This window comes from Palaemon carinicauda, chromosome 30 (assembly GCF_036898095.1).
Source record: "Palaemon carinicauda isolate YSFRI2023 chromosome 30, ASM3689809v2, whole genome shotgun sequence".
In the NCBI taxonomy this organism is placed as follows: domain Eukaryota; kingdom Metazoa; phylum Arthropoda; class Malacostraca; order Decapoda; family Palaemonidae; genus Palaemon; species Palaemon carinicauda.
Window position 1 is genome coordinate 92,828,667 of NC_090754.1, and position 25,758 is coordinate 92,854,424.

Sequence of the window (25,758 nt, forward strand, 5' to 3'; positions counted from 1 at the left end):
AAGAGGAGGTCTCTGCAATGCTGGCGAAAGGGACGATAGAACAAGTCAAGAACCTGGGCCCGGGGTTCTACAGCAGACTCTTCCTGGTGGAGAAAGCGACAGGGGGCTGGAGACCAGTCATAGACCTCTCAGCCCTCAACAAGTTCGTGTGCAAGACCGACTTCAAGATGGACACCCCGAAGTTGGTCCTAGCAGCCTTGAGGGAGGGGGACTTCATGATGTCCATAGACCTCAAGGACGTGCACTTCCATATCCCTGTTCACCCCTCCAGCAGGAAGTACCTATGGGTAAAATGGGGTGCCCAAGCGTTGCAGTTCAAGACCCTCTGCCTCGGTCTGTCCACAGTCCCTCAGGTCTTCACGAGGGTCTTCACAACAGTCTCAGGCCTGGGCACATGAACAGGGCATCCGCCTGATTCGGTACCTGGACGACTGGTTGTTGCTTTCAGCCTCAGGGGAAGTACTGAGGGAACAAGGCGCGAAGCTCCTGCGGTTCTGCAACGTCCTGGGTATCATCATCAACCTAAGAGAAATCCCAACTGATACCCTCCACCAGGATGACCTACCTCAGAATGGTCCTGGACTCCCAGTTGGCGAGAGCTTTCCCTTCCGCGGAGAGACTGGACAACTTGGACCAGATCCTCCGGCCCTTCCTGTCGGACCAGCCCAGGAGAGCCAAGGACTGGCAAAGACTGATAGGCCACCTTGTGTCGTTGGAGAAGCTAGTCCCCCAGGGGAGACTCAAACTCAGGGGAGTCCAATGGAACCTGAAGGAGACTTGGGACCAGAGAGACTCCCCCCACAAGGTGGTCCCGGTGTTCCCGGAGACGAAGGAGGTCCTAGAGTGGTGGATCGCCAAATCGAACACCCTCAAGGGAATGCCCTTCGCAACCGACCCTCCGGAGATGCTTCTGTTCACGGACGCATCCTCGGTAGGACAGCAAGAGGAAGTTGGACGGACGAAGAGAAAAACCAGCACATAAACGTACAGTGAAAGAGATGATGGTAGTGCAAAGAGCGTGCCTAGAGTTCGTCCATCAGCTCCGGGGAAACACCGTGGCACTGATGTGCGACAACGCCACGGTGATGGCCTACATAAAGGAACAAAGAGGACTAAAATCGAAGGAGTTGTGCGTCCTCACGTTGGGACTGCTGGAATGGGCCGAAGGGGAACATATCAAGATCTCAGCAAGGTTCATTCCAGGGAAGAGAAACGTCCTGGCCGACGGCCTCAGCAGAATGGGTCAAGTAGTAGGATCCGAATGGTCCTTGCACCCGAAAGTGGCCAAGACCCTCATTCAAAAATGGGGATCACCAGTGTTGGACCTCTTCGCAACGAGACTGAATGCACAGCTCCCCGTGTTTTGTTCTCCTGTGCCAGATCCAGAAGCGGCGTTCGAGGACGACTTCCAGCACCCTTGGGACAACCTCGACGTCTACGCCTTTCTTCCCTTCGGGATGCTCAGACAGGTCCTCAACAGGGTGAGGCGAGCGGACAACCTGTGGATGACTTTGGTAGCGGCCTGGTGACCGGAGAGAGAGTGGTTCGTGGATCTAAAGGAACTGGCGCGCCTTCCACCTTGGCCCCTTCAGGACAGGCCAGACCTTCTCCGTCAGCCCCATTTTCAAAGGTTCCCCGAGAACCCTCAGTCCCTCCGCCTTCACGTGTGGAGGTTATTGAGCGTCTCCTGAGGAAGGAAGGATATTCTTCAAGAACGGCAGCAAGGATGTCAGGGTATCTGAGGCGTTCATCAGCTGCAGTATACCAGGCAAAGTGGGCCACATTCACTAAGTGGTGCGTCTCAAGGAACATCAAACCATTGAGGGCCTCCGTTCCAGAGATAGCGGACTTCCTAGTCTATCTCAGGGACGAGGTAAACATGTCCATCCCAGCCATCAAAGGAGTCCGGGCAGCTCTGGGTCAAGTCTTCCTCCTGAAGGGCATCGACCTGGGTGTCTCCAGACATATCTCGATGCTCATCAGTAGCTTCAAACAATTGTGCCCCCCTCAAGCCAGTAGGGTGCCCCTGTGGGACGTAGCTAGAGTCCTGAAGATGCTGTTAGAACCTCCCTTCGAACCCCTAAAAGAACATCTTGGACAAGGAACTCACCCTCAAGACAGTTTTTCTGTTAGCTCTGGCATCAGCACAACGGGTAGGGGAGTTGCACTGACTATCGTACGAGGAATCACACTCGAAGGGTTGGCGTGAGGCTATCTTCAGGTTCGTCCCATCCTTCGTGGCAAAGACTCAGAATCCAGCCGTTTGGGATCCCAAGTTTGAAGGGTTCTCAGTGCCGGCAATTCCTCAATCGGACAACTCGAGGGACTTGCTGCTGTGCCCTGTCAGGGCAGTACAAAAATACTTAAAGAGGACAGCCAGACTTTGACCCGAGATCAAGAGTCTGTTCGTCTCCTCGGGACTAGTGAAGAAGCCAGTCTCCAAGAATACTATCTCCTTCTGGCTACGGCAGGTGATTGTCAGGGCCTGCAGTAGTGCAGGGGTCCCCCTTCCAGGAAAGCCCAGACCCCATGACATTAGGGGTCTAAGTACTTCATTGGCATTTGAGAAAAATATGGCAGTGGGCCAGATCCTGAGGGCAGGTACTTGGTCTAGCCAGACGACTTTCACAGCTCACTACTTGAAGGACTACTCGAGGAAGTCCCTAGACGGGTTCTCGATAGGTCCCGTCATTTCCGCGCTCCAAACGGTTTAAAGGTGTAGCCCCAGTGACAACCGCGGGTAGTAAGTCCAAGAGACACAGGTTCCTTCCTTAACCCCCCCTTGTTCTTCCTTCCCCTGCTCCCTTACCAAAATGACTCCAGTAGTCCCCTGAAACTGCCATGGGATACACTATCGTTGGAAGGACATGTCTCCTAGGATTTCTTGCAGAGGTGAGTTACTTAGACACTAAGATGGGTTTTTGCGTAGTTTCCCTATTCTCTCATGTTTTCCTTGGGGTCAGCAGAACCTAGTCTCCTATTTAGGTTCCTCTTATATTCTTCTCATAGTCTCTAGGTCATGAAGGACACTCCCACCTCCTAAGGTATAAGTCTCCTAAGAAAGTAGTTCGAGGTAAGTACTCGGTGTTGGAACAAATCACAAATTTTAAGTAATTTGTATTTTTCCTAACAGTACTTACCTCGAACTACTTTCGGGTAATGGCCCACCCATCCTTCCCCGAGTGCCTTGCTGGACTTCATAGAAACCTAAGCTATCAAGAACTTACTGGGGATTTAGACCTGAGCAAGCTTGCTCTCTGACCCGGGGTCGCCTCAGGGCACATATCACCACCTGAGGTTGCCCCTCATAGAAAACGGGAGTAGGGTAAACTGCACAAAACTCTGGTCGGTTGGGAGGAGATCCCAGATACTCCTAAGAAAGTAGTTCGAGGTAAGTACTGTTAGGAAAAATACAAATTACTTAAAATTTGGGGGTTTAGAGACGTCCATTAATTTATTTCTGAGAGAGAGAGATTAAACAAAATTGTGTTTAGAGTACATATGATCAACGAGTTGGAAGATAATTAAATGTAACTAAGAAAGTAATATCAGGGAATCTGAATTCCTTTATTAACTAAAACAAATATAGATACAAATACACTCGTGTACTTATGCACAAACACGCACTCAGGTGTAGGAATTGCTACGCAGTAGGAAACAGACGGTCAGGGAGGAGGTAGAGATGGTGACTGCGATAACGTACCGTAACTCATCACTGAAAGTGGTGAAAATAGAAAATGAAAAAGAAAAAAAATGTAAAAAATATGACATATGAAAATAAAAAAAAATAAATAAGCTAAGTTAGATTAAAATTTCCGTAGTGTAAGTTACGGTACGTTATCGCAGTCACCATCTCTACCTCCTCGCTGATCGTGTCTCCTCCTGAGTAGCAATTCCTACACCTGTGTGTGTGTTCGTGCATACGCACACGAGTGTGTTTGCATCTATATTTGTTTTAGTTAATAAAGGAACTCAGATTCGCTGATATTGCTTTTTTTAGTTACATTTAATTGTCTTTCAACTCATTGACACTTGAAAATCATATGTACTCTAAACACATTTTTGTTTAATCTCTCTCTCTCTCTCTCTCTCTCTCTCTCTCTCTCTCAGAAAAAATTAATAGACATCTCTAACACTAACAGTGAAGAAGAATAAGAGCGAGAGAGAGAGAGAATTTATTTAAAGAGCATATTAATGCTTTGTTTAGAGAGAAACAGAAATAGAAAGACGACTTTTTTAAAGTCACCATCTCTACCTTCTCGCCGATCGTCCGCCTCCTCCTGGGTTCCTCCTGCGTAGCAATTCTTACACGTGCGTTGGCCTGCCTCTAAGGTAAAGTGACAATTAAAACATTTTTTATTTTATTTCTTTATAATTATTTTTTTTACATCTATATTTCATATGCAATTGTGTTATTGTTATTTGTAATTATATGTAGTAATTTATTAAGGAGTTTTCACAGGTTTTTGGGCTGTGGAACGCATTATATAAATTACAGTGTATTTTTATGGGAATATTTGCTTCAACATACGATTGTTTTAACATACGAAGCAGTTCCTGGAACGAATTAAGATCGTATGTAGAGGTTCCACTTATTCCTAACTCAGTTTCCAAATTTATTCAAACTATCTTATAATAAATAACAGTTTTCATACAGTTTACTAAATCAGTATCATTGATTATGACTCGGGTGTGTAGATGCGTTGGTTTTTTGTGATTAGTGATGGAACGTATAAAAACAATGGTTTCCCTTTTGGGCATCTTATGGGTTTTTTGTGATTAGTGATGGAACGTATAAAAACAATGGTTTCCCTTTTGGGCATCTTATGCAGGAGAAACATGATATAGACTGCTTTATTTCATTTACAGTATTATACAATTTTAAGGTAAAATAAGTAAAAACATTTGTAATTTACCAGTCATCTTATACTACATATATAAAGTAGATTACAGTAATTAAAATTGCTCTGATTTCTGAATCATCTTATTTAAAGGTTGTCTTATATGCAGAAATGTCATTTGCATTTATTTACATATTCATTTACAGATATATTAGTCTTGTATATAACTTTTTGCTATTTGTTTGATTTTCCTGATTGGGAAAGTAATAGTTCTCAGATGGCCCACTAGTGTTTCTGGTGCTATGATGAGTTTGTTTAGATTCAGTCTCTGCTTTTAGTGATCTTTTTTCATGATTTTCATTTAAATTTCATTGCTTAATTATGTCATCCATGGATGAAAAACGAAAGCGTGTTAGTCCTGGTTGTTTGTTTTTATGTTACCCTAGGTGATGGGGATATATAATGGTCTTGTATACAGTTTGGTATGGTTTGCTTGACTTTATGGGTTGGAAAATATTTCCCATGTAACGGACAAATGGCGATAACTGACAGCCCTTTCCCCCATATTAGCCTTATTGCGAGGTTCTACTTTACAGTACTCTTGTACATTAAAGAAGGTAGTGACTCAGTCTGTGTAAAAGGTATGCTTGGAATTCTTTATTACATACTTGTTTGTTGCAGTACTATATGGAAATCGTAATTTTAATCTTTGACATTGGATGGCAAACTATGGATCCTAGCAAAGTAACTTTGGTCCCTAGCTACACTCACTATTTACCAATTTGCTCTACCTCCGTTCCCACACACTTTCATCCTTCTGTTTAGCCTTTGCTGCTTCATAGCACTAAGTGTGAAAGGTTCCTTTAATTTTGCCTTTAGATCTTTGTACTGCATCCCATTTGGGCTTGATATGAAATTTAAGTCAAAGGTCAAGCATTTATTTCCTGAATTGCTATCTTCCTGTCAAACAACACCTGACTCCCTCTCATTGGTCTTGATATGGTATTGAATGATACAGAGGTTTTTTCATTTTGATTTGATTAATGAAATTATGGTCTGGTGACTTGTCAAACTAAACTTTCGTAATCAAATCAAATTAAAAGATTATAATTGCTAATTGTACTTCTTTATTTTTCTGTTCCTTTTATCAGTACAAAAAGGTAATATTCTATTACTGAATTCACTTTTCCAAAATATACACTACATATATCTGCTATTTGTTTAGGTTTTATTCTTTCTTCTAGGTATGGTCCACGAGGAGCTTCGGGAATTGTTCGGGCAACAAGCTTGGATTGCATGGATATTTTTTTCAGGTATGAAGGCATGCTATTCTCTTTTTGTAGTTGTATGGTAGAGTACTGATTAATAGGATTAAGGATAAAACAGAGAATGCAATCTTAGAAGTACAGGGGGGTTTTAGAAGAGGTAGGGGTTGTAGGAATCAGAATTTTACAGTTAGGCAGATATGTGAGAAATATTTAGCAAAAGGTAAGGAGGTGTATGTTGCGTTTATGGATCTGGAGAAAGCTTATGATAGAGTTGATAGGAAAGCAATGTGAAATATGATTAGGTTATATGGAATTAGTGGAAGGTTGTTGCAAGCAGTAAAAAGTTTCTGCAGAGGTAGTAAAGCGTGTGTTAGGATAGGAAATGAAGTGAACGATTGGTTTCCGGTGAGAGTGGGGCCGGGACAGGGATGTGTGATGTTGTCATGGTTGGTTACCTTGTATTTTTAAACACAAGACTTACCTGGTGGTTATATATATAGCTTACGTCCCTGACGTCACGGCAGAAAGATTCAAAACTCGCGCCAATCGCCGATTGAATAGCCAGGTGTGCTACCCATGCGCCCCTGGCAAGGTACCCGGAAACCATTCCCTAGGTTTTCATATCTTCCCTGCCGGTGCTAGAGGTAAAATTGGTTGGATATTCTCCTCTCGTTTTGACTGATTATTGCTATCCCTTTGGTGAAGTACAATAATTGGTTTTTTGACTCTCGCTTGATTGATTTTTCGTTTGGATACTCTAGTTATATGTTTGAATATTGATTTTTTTACCCTGGCTTGTATTTGATCTCTCTGTCAAAGTTCAAAATGGGTACCCCTTCTAGTGGTTTTAGGGTGTTTGCTAGTGGGTGTAAGACCCGTTTATCAAAGGCCTCCATTGATCCTCATTCATTATGCATTAAATGTAGGGGTAAAGTTTGTAAACTTGATGATAGGTGTGATGAATGCCTTATTTTGTCTGATCATGAGTGGCTTAATTTCGATCGTTATATTCGTTAGTTAGCTAAAGATAGGGTAAGACGTAGTTCTTCTCTTTCTTCTAAAGATTCCTCTTCCTATGTCACCGTTCCTATTCCTTCTCCTGTAGTGGTAGTTCCAGATCCCGCTACGAGTACCATGAATGAACCAACACTTAAAGATATGATGTTGGCTATCCAGGCGTTGGGTACGAAGGTAGAGTCTATCGCTGCGGATAGAACGCAGTTAATGGCTGATGTTAAACAGCTAAAAAGTGAAAGTGTTAAAGGTACAGTGAGTGTTATTAGTGCTGTGGAGGGTACGCCTGCTCGGGCTTGTCGTTCTCCTAGTCCTGGACCTCTTCCAAGCTCCCCAACCCCTGGGAGAAGGAATGTCAAAAGATGAAAGGAAACGAGAGGCATTACTTCCCGAGCAGACGTTCCCTCGAGCGTTTGTGATTTTTCCCAGGATGTTCGCTTTTACCGTAGAAAAGGCGAAGTTAAAAAGTTTGGCTCATCATCGGAGGATGATTTACCTAAAAGAGGTTGGAGTCAAACTTCTAGACCTCTTAAGAGGAAAATTGACCTATGTCCTTCCAGGACATCGCAAGCAGGCTGTAGTCATTGGAACAGTCCTGAACGTTTTTCGTCTGAAGGAAGCTCGCCTACTAAGCGGCCTGCTAGGACATTAGTTAAAAATAGTCCTGCTGTTGAGCAATTATCCGACCTGGCCGTAACATCCTTTCATGCTCCTTCGCCTCCTTCAGATTGGATCTCACCCGCTGTTCGCTCTAAGCGGTCTTTGAGCGGTGGAGAGGAAGAACTTGCGATTAGTGTTTTGCAAGACTCTAATATTAAGATGCTGCAAGAAATCCAGCAGAAACTTTCATCTTTTATGAAAGGCTACCAATCTCTCTTAACACTAAGCGGCGCAAGGCGGAGAGTCGGCGAACGCTTGGTGATAGTTTCTAAATGCGTTGAGTGTGCGGCTACGCACAGAGAGGATAGGGAAAGTAAACGTTCTTCACGAAAGGCTGATCTCTCGGGCTTTCAGGAAGTCGAGCGTTCTCCCAATCGAGCTGCTGTTCATGCGCTTAGCAGTGATTGTGATCGTTCTGCTGAAAGCGCTTTCAAGCGTTCAGCTAGGCGTGATGTCGAGCGTGCTCTTGAGCGTCCTCCCATCGAGCGTTCAAAAGAACGCGAGCGTCCTCCACGACGTGACGTAGAGCGTGATGTCAGGCGTTAAACAGAACGCGAGCGTCCTCCAGAGCGTGACGTAGAGCGTGACCTCATCGAGCGTTCAGAGCGCAAGCGTCCTCCCATCAAGTGTTCAGCTGAACGCGAGCGTGACGCCAGGCGTCCTCTCATTGAGCATTCATCGGAACTCAAGCGTTCTTACATCGACCGCCCTCTTGTATGCAATGCAGAACAACAAACATCTAGATAGGACTTTGAACTTAATGAGGAGTAGCGAGACTTGTTATCAGAGGAAGAAGCTGATGTTCCTCTTTCACTTTCCAAACCCTTTGAGGAGTTATCTGAGGATGAGGACTCTAAATCTTTTTGTCATTCGGTAGACTTAAAGAAGCTGATGAAGATTTTTCATGTTGAGTTCCCAGAGTCTTTTATTCCTGTAGCTCCACAATCGCCTCCATCAGAGTTTACTCTTGGGAAACCTAAGAAAAAGTCTCTATTCACTAAAATGGTGCTCTCTCGTTCATCTAAAAGAGCACTTAAATTAATGGGAGACTGGATGGGTACCAAGAAAGAGCAAGGGAAAGCAGCCTTTGCATTTCCCCCTACTAGGTTGGCTTGTAGATCTAGTGTTTGGTACGATACGGGAGAGGTTCTCGGCTTGGGAGTTCCTGCCTCTACCCAAGGAGATTTCTCAAGCCTGGTAGATGCTCCTCGTAAATCGGCCATGAGGAAGACTAAGGTGTTTTCGTTTACAGTGAACCCTCGCTACTTCGCTGTTCGACCATCGCGGATTCACCACTTCGCGGAATTTTTTTATAACGCATGTATATACATATATCGTGGATTTTCCGGAAATTTCGAAAATACCGCGATGTGACCGATGGTGCGAGATTGGAGAAAGTAAGGAAAATTGAATCATGATTGATTTTCAATATAAATGAAACTTTGAGGAGCAACAAAGATATCATTTGTTAGAGAGATAGAGAGAGGTAAGGAATGGGAGGTAGTGAAAAGTAGCCCACAGAGAGAGAGAGGTAGAGAGAGAGTCAAAGTCAAAAACCTTTATTCCATTATAAAGAGAGAGAGAGAGAGCGTGTGTGTGTGTGTGTGTTTGTGTTGATTTAAATGTAATAAACAAAAAAATTTGATAGGTTATAACACATTGGTGCTTATGTAATATCAACTGTATACTGTAGACGGTTTGAATAAGTTAAGAAATGGTATAAACGATACTTTGTTAGTGTATTCGTACACTCTCAAGGGCAGCTAGACGTCAGCTGATCTAATCACAGCCAAAAGTAAAACAAAAAGAAGTCAACAATACTCTCGATTTTTAAAACACCCGAAATTTAAAAACAAAAGTACACGCTTATATAATGTGCAATTAACTATTTAAAGAGTAGCAATTTTCTAGAATAAAATGATGTTTCCCAAAAAATAGTGGTTTGCTGATGAAATCGGATGCCGTATTTTTAGCAACGATTGAAATGGATGTAAACTCGGCATAATTTTTTTCGTTTCGTATTTAATTGACACTAAGAAAACTAATTTTAGTTTTTCATCTATATGTAAGTATTGTATAACATGAAGAGAGAGAGAGAGAGAGAGAGAGAGAGAGAGAGAGAGAGAGAGAGAGAGAGAGAGAGAGAGAGATGAATCAGCTGTTGTAATGAATGCCGTGTTTTTGTTTCGTGAGAATTTTATCGCCACGACTATTACAACAACATACTGTACTGAACTTTACAGTATTATACAGACTACTGTAATATGATAAAGTAAAATATTTGTAATAACCTATTTCATATGAAATGGGGCTATTTTTTTTTTGTTTAAAATTTACATTTACGTATGTAAAACAATCTCTCTCTCTCTCTCTCTCTCTCTCTCTCTCTCTCTCTCTCTCTCGTAAATTGTTTTCCTGCTTCGCTACGTTTGTATGATTTTATATAGATACGGTAAATAATATTTGTAAAAACATATTTTCTAAAAGCTTTTACTCTAATATCATTATTTATCACTTTCATCATGCGCGTTAAATGCCTTCGTTTGTTTACTGAGCGTGGTTGTTTACTGAGCGTACTTTATGACGCCGTCGTTTCAGGCGGCGTCATAAAGAAAAACATTTCATTTGGAAGTCCTAAGAAAAATTAAGTAAAACATTGGTAATAACAAAATCAACATACTGTACTGAATAATCAATATAATCGATGCAAAAACTAACCTATACACAGATGTGTAAATGCGTTTGTATCTTCATTATGATCAGAGATAAACTAAACAAAACATTGGTTGCCATTTTTATCGTGCTTTTTAGCGTGTTTAGGAAACGCATGATATAAAATCGCCTTTAATATTTGTGCCTGTTTTAGTTTAGGGTACTGTAGTACTTGCATTAAGTGTTCTGTACATTACATTAAAGGGTAGTTTGTTAACAGTACTACGTCCAAGGGAAGCTTTTAAAAGTCTGAATATACATGTTAAATAAATACGTAAATATGGTGTCACTGCTTCGCGGATTTTCACCTATCGCGGTCGTGTCTGGAACCTATCTACCCCGATAAACGAGGGCTCACTGTACTTCCGAATTAGACCATTTACTCAAAGGTGTTTTCAGAGCCTTCGAGGTATTTAATTTCCTTGATTGGACTCTGGGGCCTTGGGCAAAAAGATGACTACACTCAAGGAAGGAGACTCTTCGAACCTAATCCACGTCATGTCATGCTTGGATAAGGCGTTGCGAGACAGGCTAATGAGTTAGCTGCTATTTTTACAGCAGGAATTCTCAAAAAGAGAGCCCAATTGTGTTCGTTCCTGTCTGTGGGAGTTTCATCTTTTCAGAAATCAGAATTATTATATTCTCCACTGTCGTCATCTCTGTTCCCACAGGACCTTATTAGGGAGATTTCTTCTTCGTTAACACAGAAGGCCACTCAAAACCTGGTCTTGGAAGACGGCAAGGAAAGTGTTGCCACCTTCTTTCGTTAGCTGCAAACTTAAAGAGGTTGCTCCTTTTCAAAAGTTTTCTCAGCCCTTTCGAGGAAGACCTTCCGTTAGAGGTAACTTCAGATCAGATGGAAGGGGGACTAAGAAAAGAGGAGCAAGAACAGGGCGAAGCAGAGTCTGACTGCTTTCGCCTTCAGGCAGTAGGAGCCAGACGAAACATCTACTGGCAGGTGTGGGAGAAGAGGAGTGCAGATCCTTGGTCAGTCCAACTTCTAAGGAAGGGCTACAGGATCCCTTTTATAAATCAACCCCCTCTAAGGTTAACTCCTGTGGATCTCTCTCCCAAGTACAGGGAGGAATTAAAGAGGCAAGCATTACAGCTACAAGTGTCTCTCATGTTGGAAAAGGGAGCTGTAGAGGAAGTACAGGACTGGAAGTCACCAGGCTTATACAACCGCCTTTTCCTAGTTCCCAAGAACTCGGGGGATGGCGTCCAGTTCTGGACGTAAGTGCTCTCAACAACTTCATCCAGACAACAAAGTTCTCAATGGAGATGACGAAGTCGGTGCTTGCAGCGGTAAGGAAGGGCGACTGGATGGTATCACTGGGCCTTCAGGATGCTTATTTCCATATCCTAATTCATCCAAAGTTCAAGCACTTTCTGAGATTCGTTTTCCGAGGAGAAGTCTTTCAATTTCGAGCCCTGTGTTTCGGCCTCAACACTGCCCCACAGGTCTTTACGAGACTTATGCTCAATGTAGCAAGGATGCTCCACTCAAGAGGCATCAGAGCCTCCCTGTACCTGGACGATTGGCTTTTAAGAGCCCGCTCTCAAGATCGCTGCCTGAAGGATCTTCAGTGAACTTAGAAGTTGACGGAAGAATTGGGTCGTCTAGTCAACCAAGACAAATCTTCACTGATACCTTCTCAAGAAATTATATAATTAGGAGTGATGATTCAGAGTCAGGTTTTTCGGGTTTTTCCGTCTCCCTTAAGGACGGAGCAAGCACTTCAGAAGATACGTGCGTTTCTAGGAGAGCAGAGGTGGATGAGTCTGCTTGGAACTCTCTCCTCTTTGGAACAGTTCATCTCTCTGGGAAGGCTGAACCTTCGACCACTCCAATTTGACCTCAACTCTTGCTGGAACAAGGAGAAGGATATGGAGAAGGTGTGTGTTCCGATAACGAAGTCAATGAGACTCTGCCTGCAGTGGTGGAACGACCCGATCAAATTTCAAGAAGGTTGCTCATTAGAACTGAAGAGCCCAGACCTAGTGTTGTGTTCCGACGCCTTGGACTCGGGGTGGGGGGACAACACTGGACAATGTGGAAGCATCAGGGGTGTGGACGGAGATTCAGAAGTCTTTCCACATAAATCAAAAGGAGCTGCTTGCAGTTCTTTTGGCCCTGAAGAGCTTCGAAGGGTCAGTACGAAACAAAGTGGTTCAATTCAATGCAGACAACACCACGGCATTGGCCTACATTGCCAAACAAGGAGGAACACACACTATTTCACTTTGCGAGACGGTGAGAGAGCTGCTCATTTGGGCAAAGGAAAGACAGGTGACCTTACTTACAAGGTTCATCCAGGGGGAAAGGAATGTTTTGGCAGACCGTCTCAGCAGGAAAGGACAAGTCCTATCCACAGAGTGGACTCTACACCTAGAGGTGTGCAAGAGTCTGTGGAAACTTTGGGGTTGCCCTTGTATAGATCTTTTCGCGACTGCAAAGACCAAGAGACTTGAGACATATTGCTCCCCAGTGCCAGATCTCGAGGCAGTACACACAGACACGTTCCTGCTAGATTGGGCAAATCTAGATGTGTACACTTTTCCTCCATTCAATATCCTGTACAAAGTTCTTCAAAAGTTTGTGACAAGCAAAGGGACCAGAATGACCTTAATAGCCCCCCCCTCTGGCCCGCAAGAGAATGGTTCACAGAGGTACTGGAATGGATGGTGGATACATCCAAAAGCCTCCCTTTACGAGTAGATTTACTCAGACAGCCCCACGTGGTAAGACTCCATCAAAATCTCCAAAGTCTTTGACTAACTGCCTTCAGACTATCGAAAGACTCCCAAGAGCTAGAGGCTTTTCAAAGGAGGCAGCTAGGGCGATTGCAAAGGCTAGGAGGTCTTCAACCATCAGAGTCTATCAATCCAAGTGGGAAGTTTTCAGGAAATGGTGCAGGGTCAACTCTGCTTTCTCTTCCAGTACCTCTGTAGTTCAGATTGCTGATTTTCTTTTATTCCTGAAAAAGAAACGAAGTTTTTCTACATCAACTATCAAGGGAGACAGGAGTATGTTGACGACTGTATTCAGGCACAGGAACCTGGATTTTTCAAATAATAAGGATCTACAAAAACTAATTAAATCCTTTGAGACAACAAAACAACAACACCAGGATTCACCAGCTTGGAATCTGGATGTTGTGTTAAAATTTCTGATGAGTGACTGGTTTGAACCCCTGTACTCTACATCTATAAAGGACCTCACGATGAAAACCCTTTTCTTGGTTAGTCTGGCAACAGCCAAGAGGGTTAGTGACGTCCATGCTTTTAGTAGAAATGTGGGTTTTCAGGACGGTAAAGCGATGTGCTCTTTACAATTGGACTTTCTTGCTAATAATGAGCGCCCTTCCCAACCTTGGCCTAAGGCCTTTCAGATTTCGCACCTGGCGAACGTGGTTGGAAACGAGCTAGAGAGAGTTTTATTTCCAGTAAGGGCCCTCAAGTTTTACTTGTACAGAACAAAGATTTTAAGAGGTAAGTCGGAAGCACTGTGGTGCTTGGTGAAGAAACCTTCCTTGCCAATGTCCAAGAATGCTCTATCTTACTTTATTAGACTTCTAATTAAAGAGGCTCATTCTCACTGCAGTGAGACAGACTTTATGGTTGTCTTGTGGAGATTGCGACAGTCTTCCGCAATCATTGATTTGTCAGGTGGTCTTTTTTGTTCCTTGAGAGTGCCCTGGAATGGGTATTAGAGGAGGCTCTGTCACAAAGTGGTGTGATCACCAGTTGGCAGCTCCTAGGGATCTTCAGCCCCCTGAGAGGACCGCTGGATCTCATAAGGATAGCAGTCATAATGGCAGAGTATCATTGAAGTCAGCTTCCTTATCAGGTACGAAACCCTTAAGTTTGTTTTGTATTTTAGAAACTCTTAAGCAGAATTCCAACTATATTGGCTGTTTCTAACCCTCCACCAAAGGTGTTAATCAGCTATATATATAATCACCAGGTAAAGTCTTATGTTTAAAAATGTTATTTGTTCCGACACATATACAAACCTTCGCTATTTATAATAGGATATTACTTTCGGCGCAGCTGAAAGACGAGCCATGATAATTTTAGTGAGGGATAACTACCCCATCCGCTAGTTAACGGGTGGGGGGGTGGGGTAGACTGGCTACCCCGCTCACTCACACCTCTCGGCTGAGTAACCACTTTACTTTTTGGCTCGGTAGAGGACGGACATGCTGTCCTTCTCTCCCGCAAAGACTGGCCTTGATGTTCTCCCGCAAAGACTGGCCTTGATGTTCTCCCGCAAAGACTGGCCTTGATGTTTTTCATTTTTAATTTTTGGTTTTCTTGTGTGTTTTCATTTATCTTACATATATTTGAGTGCATATGTATAAATGGAGATATACGTTGTTAGATACGGCTAACTTCAGTGCTGTTGACATCGTATCCAACTGCCTCCGCCGTAAGGTTGTTGTCCTTCGGCAGGTTCTCAACACTGCCGTGTGTTTGTTCATTACAATTTAAAGTTTATAACAGTTCAGCTCCCTTTCGTGGAATTATCTTACAAGGAAGGTGACTTATTCCCTGAATAGTTTATTTTGTGCAACGGAGCATGAATTGTGATTGATAACTATTTTTTTTTTTTTCCACAGGTAACAGCGACGTAGTACACACGTGGTAACTCGTGAGGTGCCCTCATTACGAGGTAGCATTCGCTGTCAACCTTCAACTTGATGTTCCTCCTTTGAGGGGAACTTTCTCTCTCTCTCTCTCTCTCTCTCTCTCTCTCTCTCTCTCTCTCTCTCTCTCTCTCTCTCTCGCGAGAGAGAGAGAGAATGATTTTTGTTTACGCCTATGCTTTTTTCCCATAGAGCTGGGATAAAGCTTTACTTGGGCTATGTCCTCTTGCGGGAGGACTTCTCTCTCGTTCGCGAGAGATTTTTTACGCCTACGCTTTTTTCCCATAGAGCTGGGAGGAAGCATGCCTTAGGCGATATCCTCCTTCGGGAGGACTTCTCTCTCGTTTGCGGGAGAGAGTTTCATACGCCTACGCTTTTTTTCCCATAGAGCTGGGAGAAAGCTTGGTTTAGGCGATGTCCTTCTTCGGGAGGACTTCACTCTCGTTCGCGAGAGAGATTATTAAGCCTTCGCTTTTTTCCCATAGAGTTGGGAGAAAGCTTGTCTTTGGCGATATCCTCCTTCGGGAGGACTTCTCCCTCGTTCGCGAGAGAGATATTTTACGCCTACGCTTTATTCCCATAGAGCTGGGAGAAACCTTGTCTTAGGCGATCTCTTTCGGGAGAACTTCCCTCTCGGTCGCGAGAAATAACTTGTAGGAGCTTGCTGATCCACCAGGGGTGGTGGCAGAGCTTTCTCCGAAGCAGGTTATCCCTACGCTTATGGTTCTCCTTCAGGGGCGGAGCGAGAGCCTTCTCTTAAGCGACTTTCTCTTTCGGGAGAACAAACCTCTTAGACGGAGGTGTTATCTTGAACCTGCTGGTTCTCCTTGATCCTTCGGGGTCTCGTTTGATCACCCTTTGGGCTGGCGTGATCGTTTGAGCCTTCGGGCTCTCGTCATGTTGATCCTGCTGGTTCTCATGACAGTGTAGGAGTCCTTCGGGACTCCTCTCAAAACCTTCGGGTTTCAGTTACGCTGAACCTTCGGGCTCTCATAACGATGGTAACATTGAGCCTTCGGGAACGTGTGCCATCAATCACGCCGACCTTTCGGGGTCTCGTGACAGAGGAATCTCAATTCCTCGTTACGCTGATCCTTCGGGGTCTCGTAACATTAGTTATGCAGAACCGTTGGGCTCTCGTAACTTTAGTCACTCTGACACTTCGGTGTTTCGTGACAAGGAAACTTCGTTTTCTTGTTACGCTGACCCTTTGGGGTCTCGTAACATTAGTTACGCAGAACCCTTGGGCTCTCGTAACTTTAGTCACTCCGACACTTCGGTGTTTAGTGACAGGAAAACTTCGGTTTCTCGTTGCGCTGACCCTTCGGGTTCATGCAACACAGTTCACGATGATCTTTCGGGTTCTCGTGACCTGAGTCATTCTTTTTATGACAGAGAGTTTCCAAACTCTCGTTGTGTTGATCGTTCGCGCTCACACAACACAAGCTATCGTGAACCTTCGGGTGAGCGTAGCAGTAAGTTCTCTCACCAACCTGAGAGCTCTCACGCGCACGGCCAAATTGGCACGCACGACCGAATCGGTGTGCACGATTAACTTGGCGCGCCATATGTGCGAACATCCTGTTGCTCGCCATGCGCTCGAACATCCTGTTGCTCGCCATGCGCTCGGACATCCTGTGGCGCGCCATGCGCGCGAACAACACACTACGTGCAAGCAACCTTATGCGCGCCAGGTGCGCGCACGAGCTCCCTTTCGCCTACCAACAGTTCGGCGCAAGAGCGCACGACCATTTTGGAGCACACGATCGGATAGGAGCGCACGCGCACATGATCGAATTGGTGCGCCCGACCGTATTGGCTCGCGCGCACGACCATATTGGCTCGCACGCACGACCAATTTGGCGCGCACGCAATCGGTTGAAGTGCACGAACAACTCTTATGACCCTTGGGGGTCTCACAACGCAGTTCACGCTGAACCTTTGGGTCCTCGTGACCATAGCCATACTTATATGACAGAGTTTTCGGACTCTTGTTGCGCGAAGTGTTCATGAGTGCACAAGAGGTTTACTCTCATGACAGAGTTTTTCAACTCTCGTCCCGTGAATTGTTCGCGCGCCCATAGTCATCAAGAGTTTTACTCTGATGACAGAGGGATGCCTGCTGCCTAAGGGTTTACGAATCTCTACAGGTAACTATGACACAGTTCCTTTGGGTCCTGGTCACATAACACAATTCCTGGAATACCATCAGGAATCAGCGACAGAGTTCCTGCGGGTTCTCGGCACAACATCCCTTAAGGTCGTGAGAAAGGAATTCACAAATAGATTCTGAACCCCTAGGTTCTCATCCAAATCCTCTGTTTCCACGATTCAGAGTTTTCTGAAAACTCTAAGGTCGATCCCCCCTCTCGACGGGAGGGGTCTTCCAAAGGTGTGACTTGATACGTCACTCTACACTCCCAGCTGATTACTATATCAGCTAGCCTGGTTTCGCCAGCACCGATCCTTTCGTTTTTGAACGAACCACTGTCATCTTTCCTCCACCTTCCCACTTCGAGTGGTTGGGTTAGCAGATGGAAATGAGCGGGGAATGAAAATGCTTTACATTACAGTTCATTTCCCCTGGCAGGCCTTGCCTGAATTAGACTGTAGTTTTCTCACTATCGAGAAAGCGTTTGATGGCAACCTCTTTAGGTAAGCGGTCGATGGCAATTATGTCTGGCCTTCTTGAAGCAAACCCCCACATACGAGACTTCACCCTTTTTCGGGAGGCTCGTTCCTGAGAAGTTTTTACAAAACTTCAATGGGTGTTAAAACTTCATGAAGGCCGTAAGCCTTCCCGGAGCATGCACTCTAGCCAAGACAAAACTGCGAGGTTATGGTCTTAAACTCGGTTCTACCGTTTGATGGAGGCAGCCTCCACCGTCATTGTACCCTGGGTATAACGACTTGCCTTTTTATACAATAGTCTTAAGAGACTTTCTATTCTTTTTTTACGAGGTTATTGTTTCGAACAATTAGTCCTGAAGGAACATTGTTAGCTGACGTTAAAAGAACGATAGCAACAGCGTGGGCATCTTTTCATTACGTTACAAACGTTTCAAACCCCGCCCACAGGTAAACAGACATTCGTTTCTGTGTAATGAACACTGGCTAGCCTCTCATATAAAAAGGAGGGGTAAACCAAAGGGGAAATGATCGGCTCTATAACTGTATATTTTTGTTTGAGAACATGTTCACTCTCATTCAAGAAAATATTACAATTAGTCAACGATCAAAATTCTTTCGGCAATAATGTTGCGATTCGTCGCACATACATTATTTTCACAACCGGATTCGTTGCAAACGTTTCCTGGAGGCAGGGAATACGCATGCGCTAGCGCAAATGGACAAGTACATATATGCGTGCAAGCGATCTTTCTGCCAATAAGGGCTATATACATCTTCCAATTAAAACTCCATTCTATTAAGTTATATATTTATATCCCTTACTGAAACCAGGTTATTCAGTACATTACTTGGCTACTTTTCTGTAGCCAGACATACGGCATTTACGTTCTGTCTCCTTATAGGCATTTTTTCCTTTCTCCCGATCGGAAGTCTTAGTCTCCTACAAAGGCTTTGGCTGGAACTTCTCAGAAGCATTTACGTTCCCTAATAGGGAACGTTTAATTTAAATGCTAGTTTACCAATCGGAGACGGAGAAGTACGAACGTTTCTGTCCTAAGAAGGAGAAACCTCCGTTACGAACGTTTTCAACGTTCTCCAACCGAATTCCGGACACGACTTTTAAGTCGAACTACGCATGTATACTTGTCATGCGCACAGTTCGGTGTTACTACTCAGTAGTACACTTATGCTCTTTACCCACTCAACAATAGATTGAAGATACGTCTCAATCCCCTCTTGGGTTTGGTTGGATGCGTTTGGTGATTACCGTACAGTTTCTTGTCCGGAAAGCGATCTCTATGGAGATTCGCTATTATATCATAACCTGTACTGATTAACTGGTTTACCATTTGGTATCGGTCTTATTCAGTCAACCACTCTGGATTAATGGTAGTTGGAGGGAGAACAGGCTGTTCCCCTTCGTTGCAAGAACGTGCAGTTGGTTACACGTCTCGACATCATCTCGAAGTGTGTTTATTGCTTTGCACTCCTCCCCCCTCACTGCTGGACAATCCGCGGATGATGGGTGGCAGACGAGAGCTTCCGCAGAGGCCTGTCTTCTCGTCTTCCCTCTGGACCTGATGCTCTCTATAATGCATCAAAAGAGAGAGGGGGGGCGCATATGCCATACCATTCCATCCTCGTCGGTTGGTCCGATTCAGAAAGGTACTAGCATTCACCTCTCTTAGAGAACCATCTAGCAGTACGAAGCCTTAGATGGACAGAGGACAACTAGTTGCCCCCATCTGCTCGCGTCATTCCTGGTATAGGAATGTGTTTGCAAAACCACCCAGGTAGTGGGCTCGTAGTGTCTTAGAATCATCTGGTATCCAACAAAGTTTTAAACTTTGTGGGGTCCCCGACTGTGGTTATACTCGCAGCGGCCCTGATCTTCAGGCTCCCACTCGATCGTTCCCCAGGACCTCAAACAAGTTGTATTCCAAGATCAGTGGGGCGGCCTAGAGGTGTGCCTTGTTTTTTCCCCCCCATTCGGACTGGTGAAAAAGTCCTCAGCCAAGTCAGGATAGGCAGGATCTTATCAATGACTCCAATAGCTTCGCTGTGGCATCCCGCAGAATGGTTCCCAGACCTTCTGCAGCCCCTGACAGAGCTCCAATAGCTTCGCTATGGCAACCCACAGAATGGTTCCCGGACCTTCTACAGCTCCTGACTGAGTTCCGAGGGATCTTCCTCCACGACACGATCTTCCAAGCAGCCACATGCGAACATTTTCCTAAGCCGTAGCTTTGCTTTGACTTCTCGCCTGGGACGATCTTAAACCACCCCTCTCAGAGAGGCCTTTCCCAACAGGTTACGGAAAAGATGTCTAGGCACCTCAGACACTTTTCAGCGTCGGTCTTCCAGGCGAAGTGTTCGGTCCTTTGTAACTGATGTGGAAAGGGATTTTCTCTCATCGATGTCTTTACTTATGCAAGTGTGAGATAACTTGTCCCCCGTCGGATCTCAGCCTTCTCCTGGGAACGTGGTTCGGGTCCTTCAGTCTCTGAAGGCCCCTCTCTACGAACCGTAGGCCCAGCAGCAGATCGCTTCCGTACACGGAAGACACCCTTTCTACTCACTTGGGCTTTTGACCTAGAGAGTTAGTGTATTGTACGATCCAACCTCTGTTATCTCCTACCCTAGGAGACGGGGAGAAGTAATCCTCAGCAGCGTCCCTGAGTGGATTGCCAAGACTCAAATCCAAGTGTGCTGTACCCTAGGTGCAGCCCATTTTGAATAAAGAGTCTTCGTTCGGTAACCGGAAACCCATCAACTGGGGTTTTACCTAGTGAGGAGTCTGTGGGGTTACCTTAAAAGAACGATACCAGCTCGCCCCCGTGTGTCGGCACTGTTGACCAGCATGGGGAAGGTCAAGAGGAGGACCTCAAGGATTTTCTTCCCCTCTAGGATCAGAAAGCAATTGAGGTTACTCTTAATCTAGACTCTCCTTCATCCTAAGACCCAGAGCTCGTAACGTCACTAGCGTTGCTACGTCCTGGCGTTCAAGAAACTACTCTGTGGTGCAGATACTTTAAGTAGGCATGTGGAAGCGCCAATCGACCTTCACGGCCCACTACCTGCAAAGACGTAATCCACAAGAACATGGAGACCTTTTCCATTGGTCCTGTGGTGGTCGCACAACAAATGGTCTAAACACCTCAGGCTCCTTGATGGACAAGTAGCAGAGGGCTGAGGCTACCCGGATTAGTCTAGGGTGAATGAGTAAGAATGTCTGGCTCCTTTCTTCCTTTCACCTTCTCCCCTCTGGGGAAAACAGCTCCGCATAGCTGACCTCACTTCGCTGCAGGTAAGACCCATTTCCCTTCTGCCTCCTAAGTATAGAAGAATACTTTGTTACATCCCCAATACCTTTTAGAGGGAGGGTATTGGGTACGTCTTTAACCTGTTAAGCGTCCCCCCTGGACCAGGTTGCCGCTAACGTACCGTCACGCTTTTTTCGCCTTGAGCGGTCATTTCACAAATGATAATTTTTTAATGTTAATATCATTTCTTTATGCTTATAATTCATATTTATAGTTAAAAGTAGGGATATTAATTAAATGGTGGAATAAAAAAACATTTAATACTACTATTATTTCATTTCAAAAGGCTACATAATACTGAATATTCTAATGGGTTCTTTTTATCTTCAATTGTAAATCTTACGCCAGGATCAGCAATAAAAGCAAAGGGACAAGTCTCCCCCCCCCCTCTCTCTCTCTCTCTCTCTCTCTCTCTCTCTCTCTCTCTCTCTCTCTCTCTCTCTCTCTCTCTCTCTCTCTCTCTCCATATCGTTTCCTCTATAGTTTTAAAATATGTTCGTCATATATTTGTACATTATTTATCCACTTTATTCTCTCTCTCTCTCTCTCTCTCTCTCTCTCTCTCTCTCTCTCTCTCTCTCTCTCTCTCTCTCTCTCTCTCTCTCTCTCAGCATTTCCTTTCCTATATAGTTTTGTGAAATATCGTTGTCCAGTCATTCGGCAATGAGAAGTCATTTTCGCTCTTTGCATCGAAAGAAAACTTTGTTTCTTCAATATCCTCATCAGTGTAGGATTCAGAACTTGTGCTCTCATTATCAAACAGGTCATCATTATCAAATTCCTCAACAACAGTATCGTTTATTTCATCTAAAGAAATAACCTTCACCTTTAGACCGCTCATTGTAAAAGGAATAACAAACAACCTTATCTCCATGAACGCCCGAAGCGCACTGAAAGGAAACCAGTTTTCTAACATCAAGCTACCTTCAGAAAAATAGTTGCCAGACATCATATAAGTTTCAATTTACAGCCCCCATATGCTGAGAGTGTTGCCAAGTGGTGATCCTATACTTACTATACGAGTAAACGTATTATCACGAGACTGACGACTTGATAAAGGCAGTTAAAGTCATGAACGGAATATGCAGTTGAAGGCGGTACCGAGTAGATCGCGGTGAACGGTTTATCACGTGGGTGACGCTTAACAGGTTAAGAACTTTAGGTTCTGTACTCGAGTTCCTATGTTAAAGATAAGCCACACTGTTAGTTCCACTCACACAAGCTTCTGCAGGCCGCTATCTGTGCATTACCTCATATCGGCACTTGATTTTAGCGAGGATAGGGTCCCTTCTACTTTTGATCACAGATCGAAATAGAGAGGACCCCGGGTCATGACCAAGGCCGGTTGGTGAGGACTTCCTCCCTCCTATGAGTAAGTCACCCTATTATAAATAGCGAAGGTTTGTATATGTGTCGGAACAAATAACAAATTTGGAAATAATTTGTATTTTTCCTAACATACAAACCTGAAGCTATTTATACATATTGGCCCGTCACCCTGTCCCCCGAGAAGTCCTGCCATAAAGCAAAGTGGTTACTCAGCAGAGAGGTGTGAGTGAGCGGGGTAGCCAGTCTACCCCACCCCCCCACCCGCTAACTAGCGGATGGGGTAGTTATCCCTCACTAAAATTATCATGGCTCGTCTTTCAGCTGTACCAAAAGTAATACAGTACCCTATTATAAATAGCTTCAGGTTTGTATGTTAGGAAAAATACAAATTATTTCCAAATTTGTTATTCTCATTATAAAATAAATTTTTAAACATACTTACCTGGTGGTTATATATAATTAAAATCCCCCCCTCCTCCCCTCTAGAGACTAGAGGCATGGAAGATATGAATACCAAGGGAATGGTTTCCGGGCACCTCGACAGGGGCGCATGGGTAGCACACCTGGCTATCCAATTGGCGATTGGCGAGAGTTTTGAATTATTCTGCCGTAACGTCAGGGACGTAAGCTATATATATAACCACCAGGTAAGTATGTTCAAAAATTTATTTTACAGTACTGTATAATGAAAATAACATGTTGATGGAGTGGATTAGAGCGGTGAATGCTCAAGTGCTTGGACAAGGAGTGAAACTGGTAGATGAGAATGACCATGATTGGGAGGTAAATCAGTTGTTGCTTGCGGATGATACTGTACTGGTTGCAGAAGCGGAAGAGAAGCTTGGCCGAGTAGTGACAGAATTTGGAAGGGTGTGTGAGAGAAGGAAGTCGAGAGTTAATGTGGGTAAGAGTAAGGTTATGAGATGTACGGGAAGGGAAGGTGGTGCGAGGTTGAATTTCATGTTGAATGGAGAGTTACTTGAGGAGGTGGATCAGTTTAAGTACTTGGGGTCTATGGTTGCAGTAAATGGAGTGGAAGCACATGTACATCAGAGAGAGAATAAAGGATGCAGTGTTGGGGTCAGTGAAGGGAGTGGTAAAAAATAGTGTTGGGCATGAATGTAAAGAGAGTTCTGTATGAGAAGGTGATTGTACCAACTGTGATGTATGGATCGGAGCTGTGGGGAATGAAAGTGACGGAGAGACAGAAATTGAATGTGTTTGAGATGAAGTGTCTAAGTAGTATGGCTGGTGTATCTCGAGTAGATAGGGTTAGGAACGAAGTAATGAGGGTGAAAACAGGTGTAAGAAATGAGTTAGCAGCTAGAGTGGATATGAATGTATTGAGGTGGTTTGGCCATGTTGAGAGAATGGAAAATGGCTGTCTGCCAAAGAAGGTGATGAATGCAAGAGTTGATGGGAGAAGCACAAGAGGAAGGCCAAAGTTTGGGTGGATGGATGGAGTGAAGAAAGCACTGGGTGATAGGAGGATAGAAGTGAGAGAGGCAATAGAGTGAGCTAGAAATAGGAATGAATGGCGAGCGATTGTGACGCAGTTCCGGTAGGCCCTGCTGCTTCCTTCGGTCGCCTTGGATGACTGCGGAGGTAGCAGCAGTAGGGGATTCAGTGTTATGAAGCTTCATCTGTGGTGGATAACGGGGGAGGGTGGGCTGTGGCACCCTAGCAGTAACAGCCGAACTCAGTTGAGTCCCTTGTCAGGCTGAGAGGAACGTAGAGAGGAAAGGTCCCCTTTTTTTTCATTTGTTTGATGTCTGCTACCCCCAAAATTGGGGGCAGTGCCTTGGTATATGTATGTATTTTCATAACTTTTTTTTTTTTTTTAGAATATTATAGTTTGGTAAAACATTTTAGTTTTTAGGATACAGTACAGATTTGGTTCTCTAGGACTCTTCTGTAAAGAGTCCTATATTCTCTGTTCTATGGCAAGTATATCAATGTAAAGGGCATGTCATGAAATTGGTGATTATAATGGATACCCAGGCTTTATTTATTCCCTCACAGCACTTCCAATAATGTATTTGTCTGCTAAATGACAACATGTCACATACTGAGATGGAATACTAACTCTGAAGACAGTGTTTACCTGGGTGTTTGTTTCTCACAAGGCAACCATATTTTTTTCAGTTGTCATAGAGTATTGACTTCATGTTCGCTATCCTGATTGATTAGTTTTGGGATTTTTATCTCAATTTGAAATTTGATGCAGTTAATTTGGTTACAAATTGATTATTTATCTAATTCTAGGTCTACCTGATGGTACTGTACAAGCACCATTATTCAGTGTAATTAGCTAATTTCAATTCTTTCCCATAATTATTCTTTGATTAAAGGAAGTGCAGGATTATCCATTGCTGAATCTTTGATGGTTGGGAATAAAGATTGTTTTTATGGATAGAACTTACCTGGCAGTTATGTATATATATATATATATATATATATATATATATATATATATATATATATATATATATATATATATATATATATATATATATATATATATATATATATATATATATCTATCTATCTATCTATCTATCTATAGTCTCTGACGTCCAGCAGAATTTTTCAAACCTCGCGGCAACCGCCGTGTGGTGGTTGTGCGGTTAGGTGGTTAACAACCATTACAGGGTGGTACTTGGAATCATTCCCATTTTCTGTTCTTCAGATCATCTCTGCCGGTTGGACTGACAACATCGTTGGTCCGCCATTGGAGTTTTTAAATATAAAACTTACCCACTGGTTATATAATGGCTAAAGTCCCTGGACGCCCCGGCAGGAAATTCAAAATCTCGGCCGGCTTAGCGCTGATATGCCAGGTGTACCCTAGCGCCTTTGCGGTACTACAGGTAGAACTATACCCAACCAATTCAGATTTTCTCTGCCGGCCATAGCTGGCTGTACTATTGGAAATTCTCTCTTGTTTTCTTACTCTGTTTGGACGTTATTTGGTGATGTATTAATGTTTTTGAGTTTGGGCTTTCGCTTATTTGTTTTATTTGATCTGTGATCACGTATTTTTAACTTAAAAGATAGGATTAGAAAGTTTTCCAACCTATTTTAAACCTCACGAAAGCATAAGACCGGAATGTAAACATTTCGTCCATTGATGACGTCACAGCCTCTTCCGTAGGCTAAAAGTCTGTCTTGTTTTTTTACAAAGAGTGAATATTTTCTTTTAAAGTATTAAGTTATAAGTTAAATTAAAGGATTATTATTTTGAGAAAATTTTAACCTTATAACCCTTTTACCCCCAGGCTATTTGGAAATTTCCAACCCTTAACCCCCAGGGGGTTATTTTTTTTCCAGC

General features: G+C 43.9%; 1 protein-coding gene across 5 annotated transcripts in view; it reads left to right on the top strand.

The window, feature by feature from the left end:
• LOC137623351 (selenoprotein N-like) overlaps positions 1 to 25,758 on the top strand; it is a 153,237-nt gene that overhangs the window by 68,754 nt on the left and 58,725 nt on the right. For all 5 annotated transcript variants that reach the window (XM_068354176.1, XM_068354180.1, XM_068354177.1 and 2 more), the window contains one exon: positions 6,086 to 6,154. In XM_068354176.1, the coding sequence (XP_068210277.1) occupies positions 6,086 to 6,154 (69 nt within the window). The remainder of the gene's footprint in view (positions 1 to 6,085; positions 6,155 to 25,758) is intronic.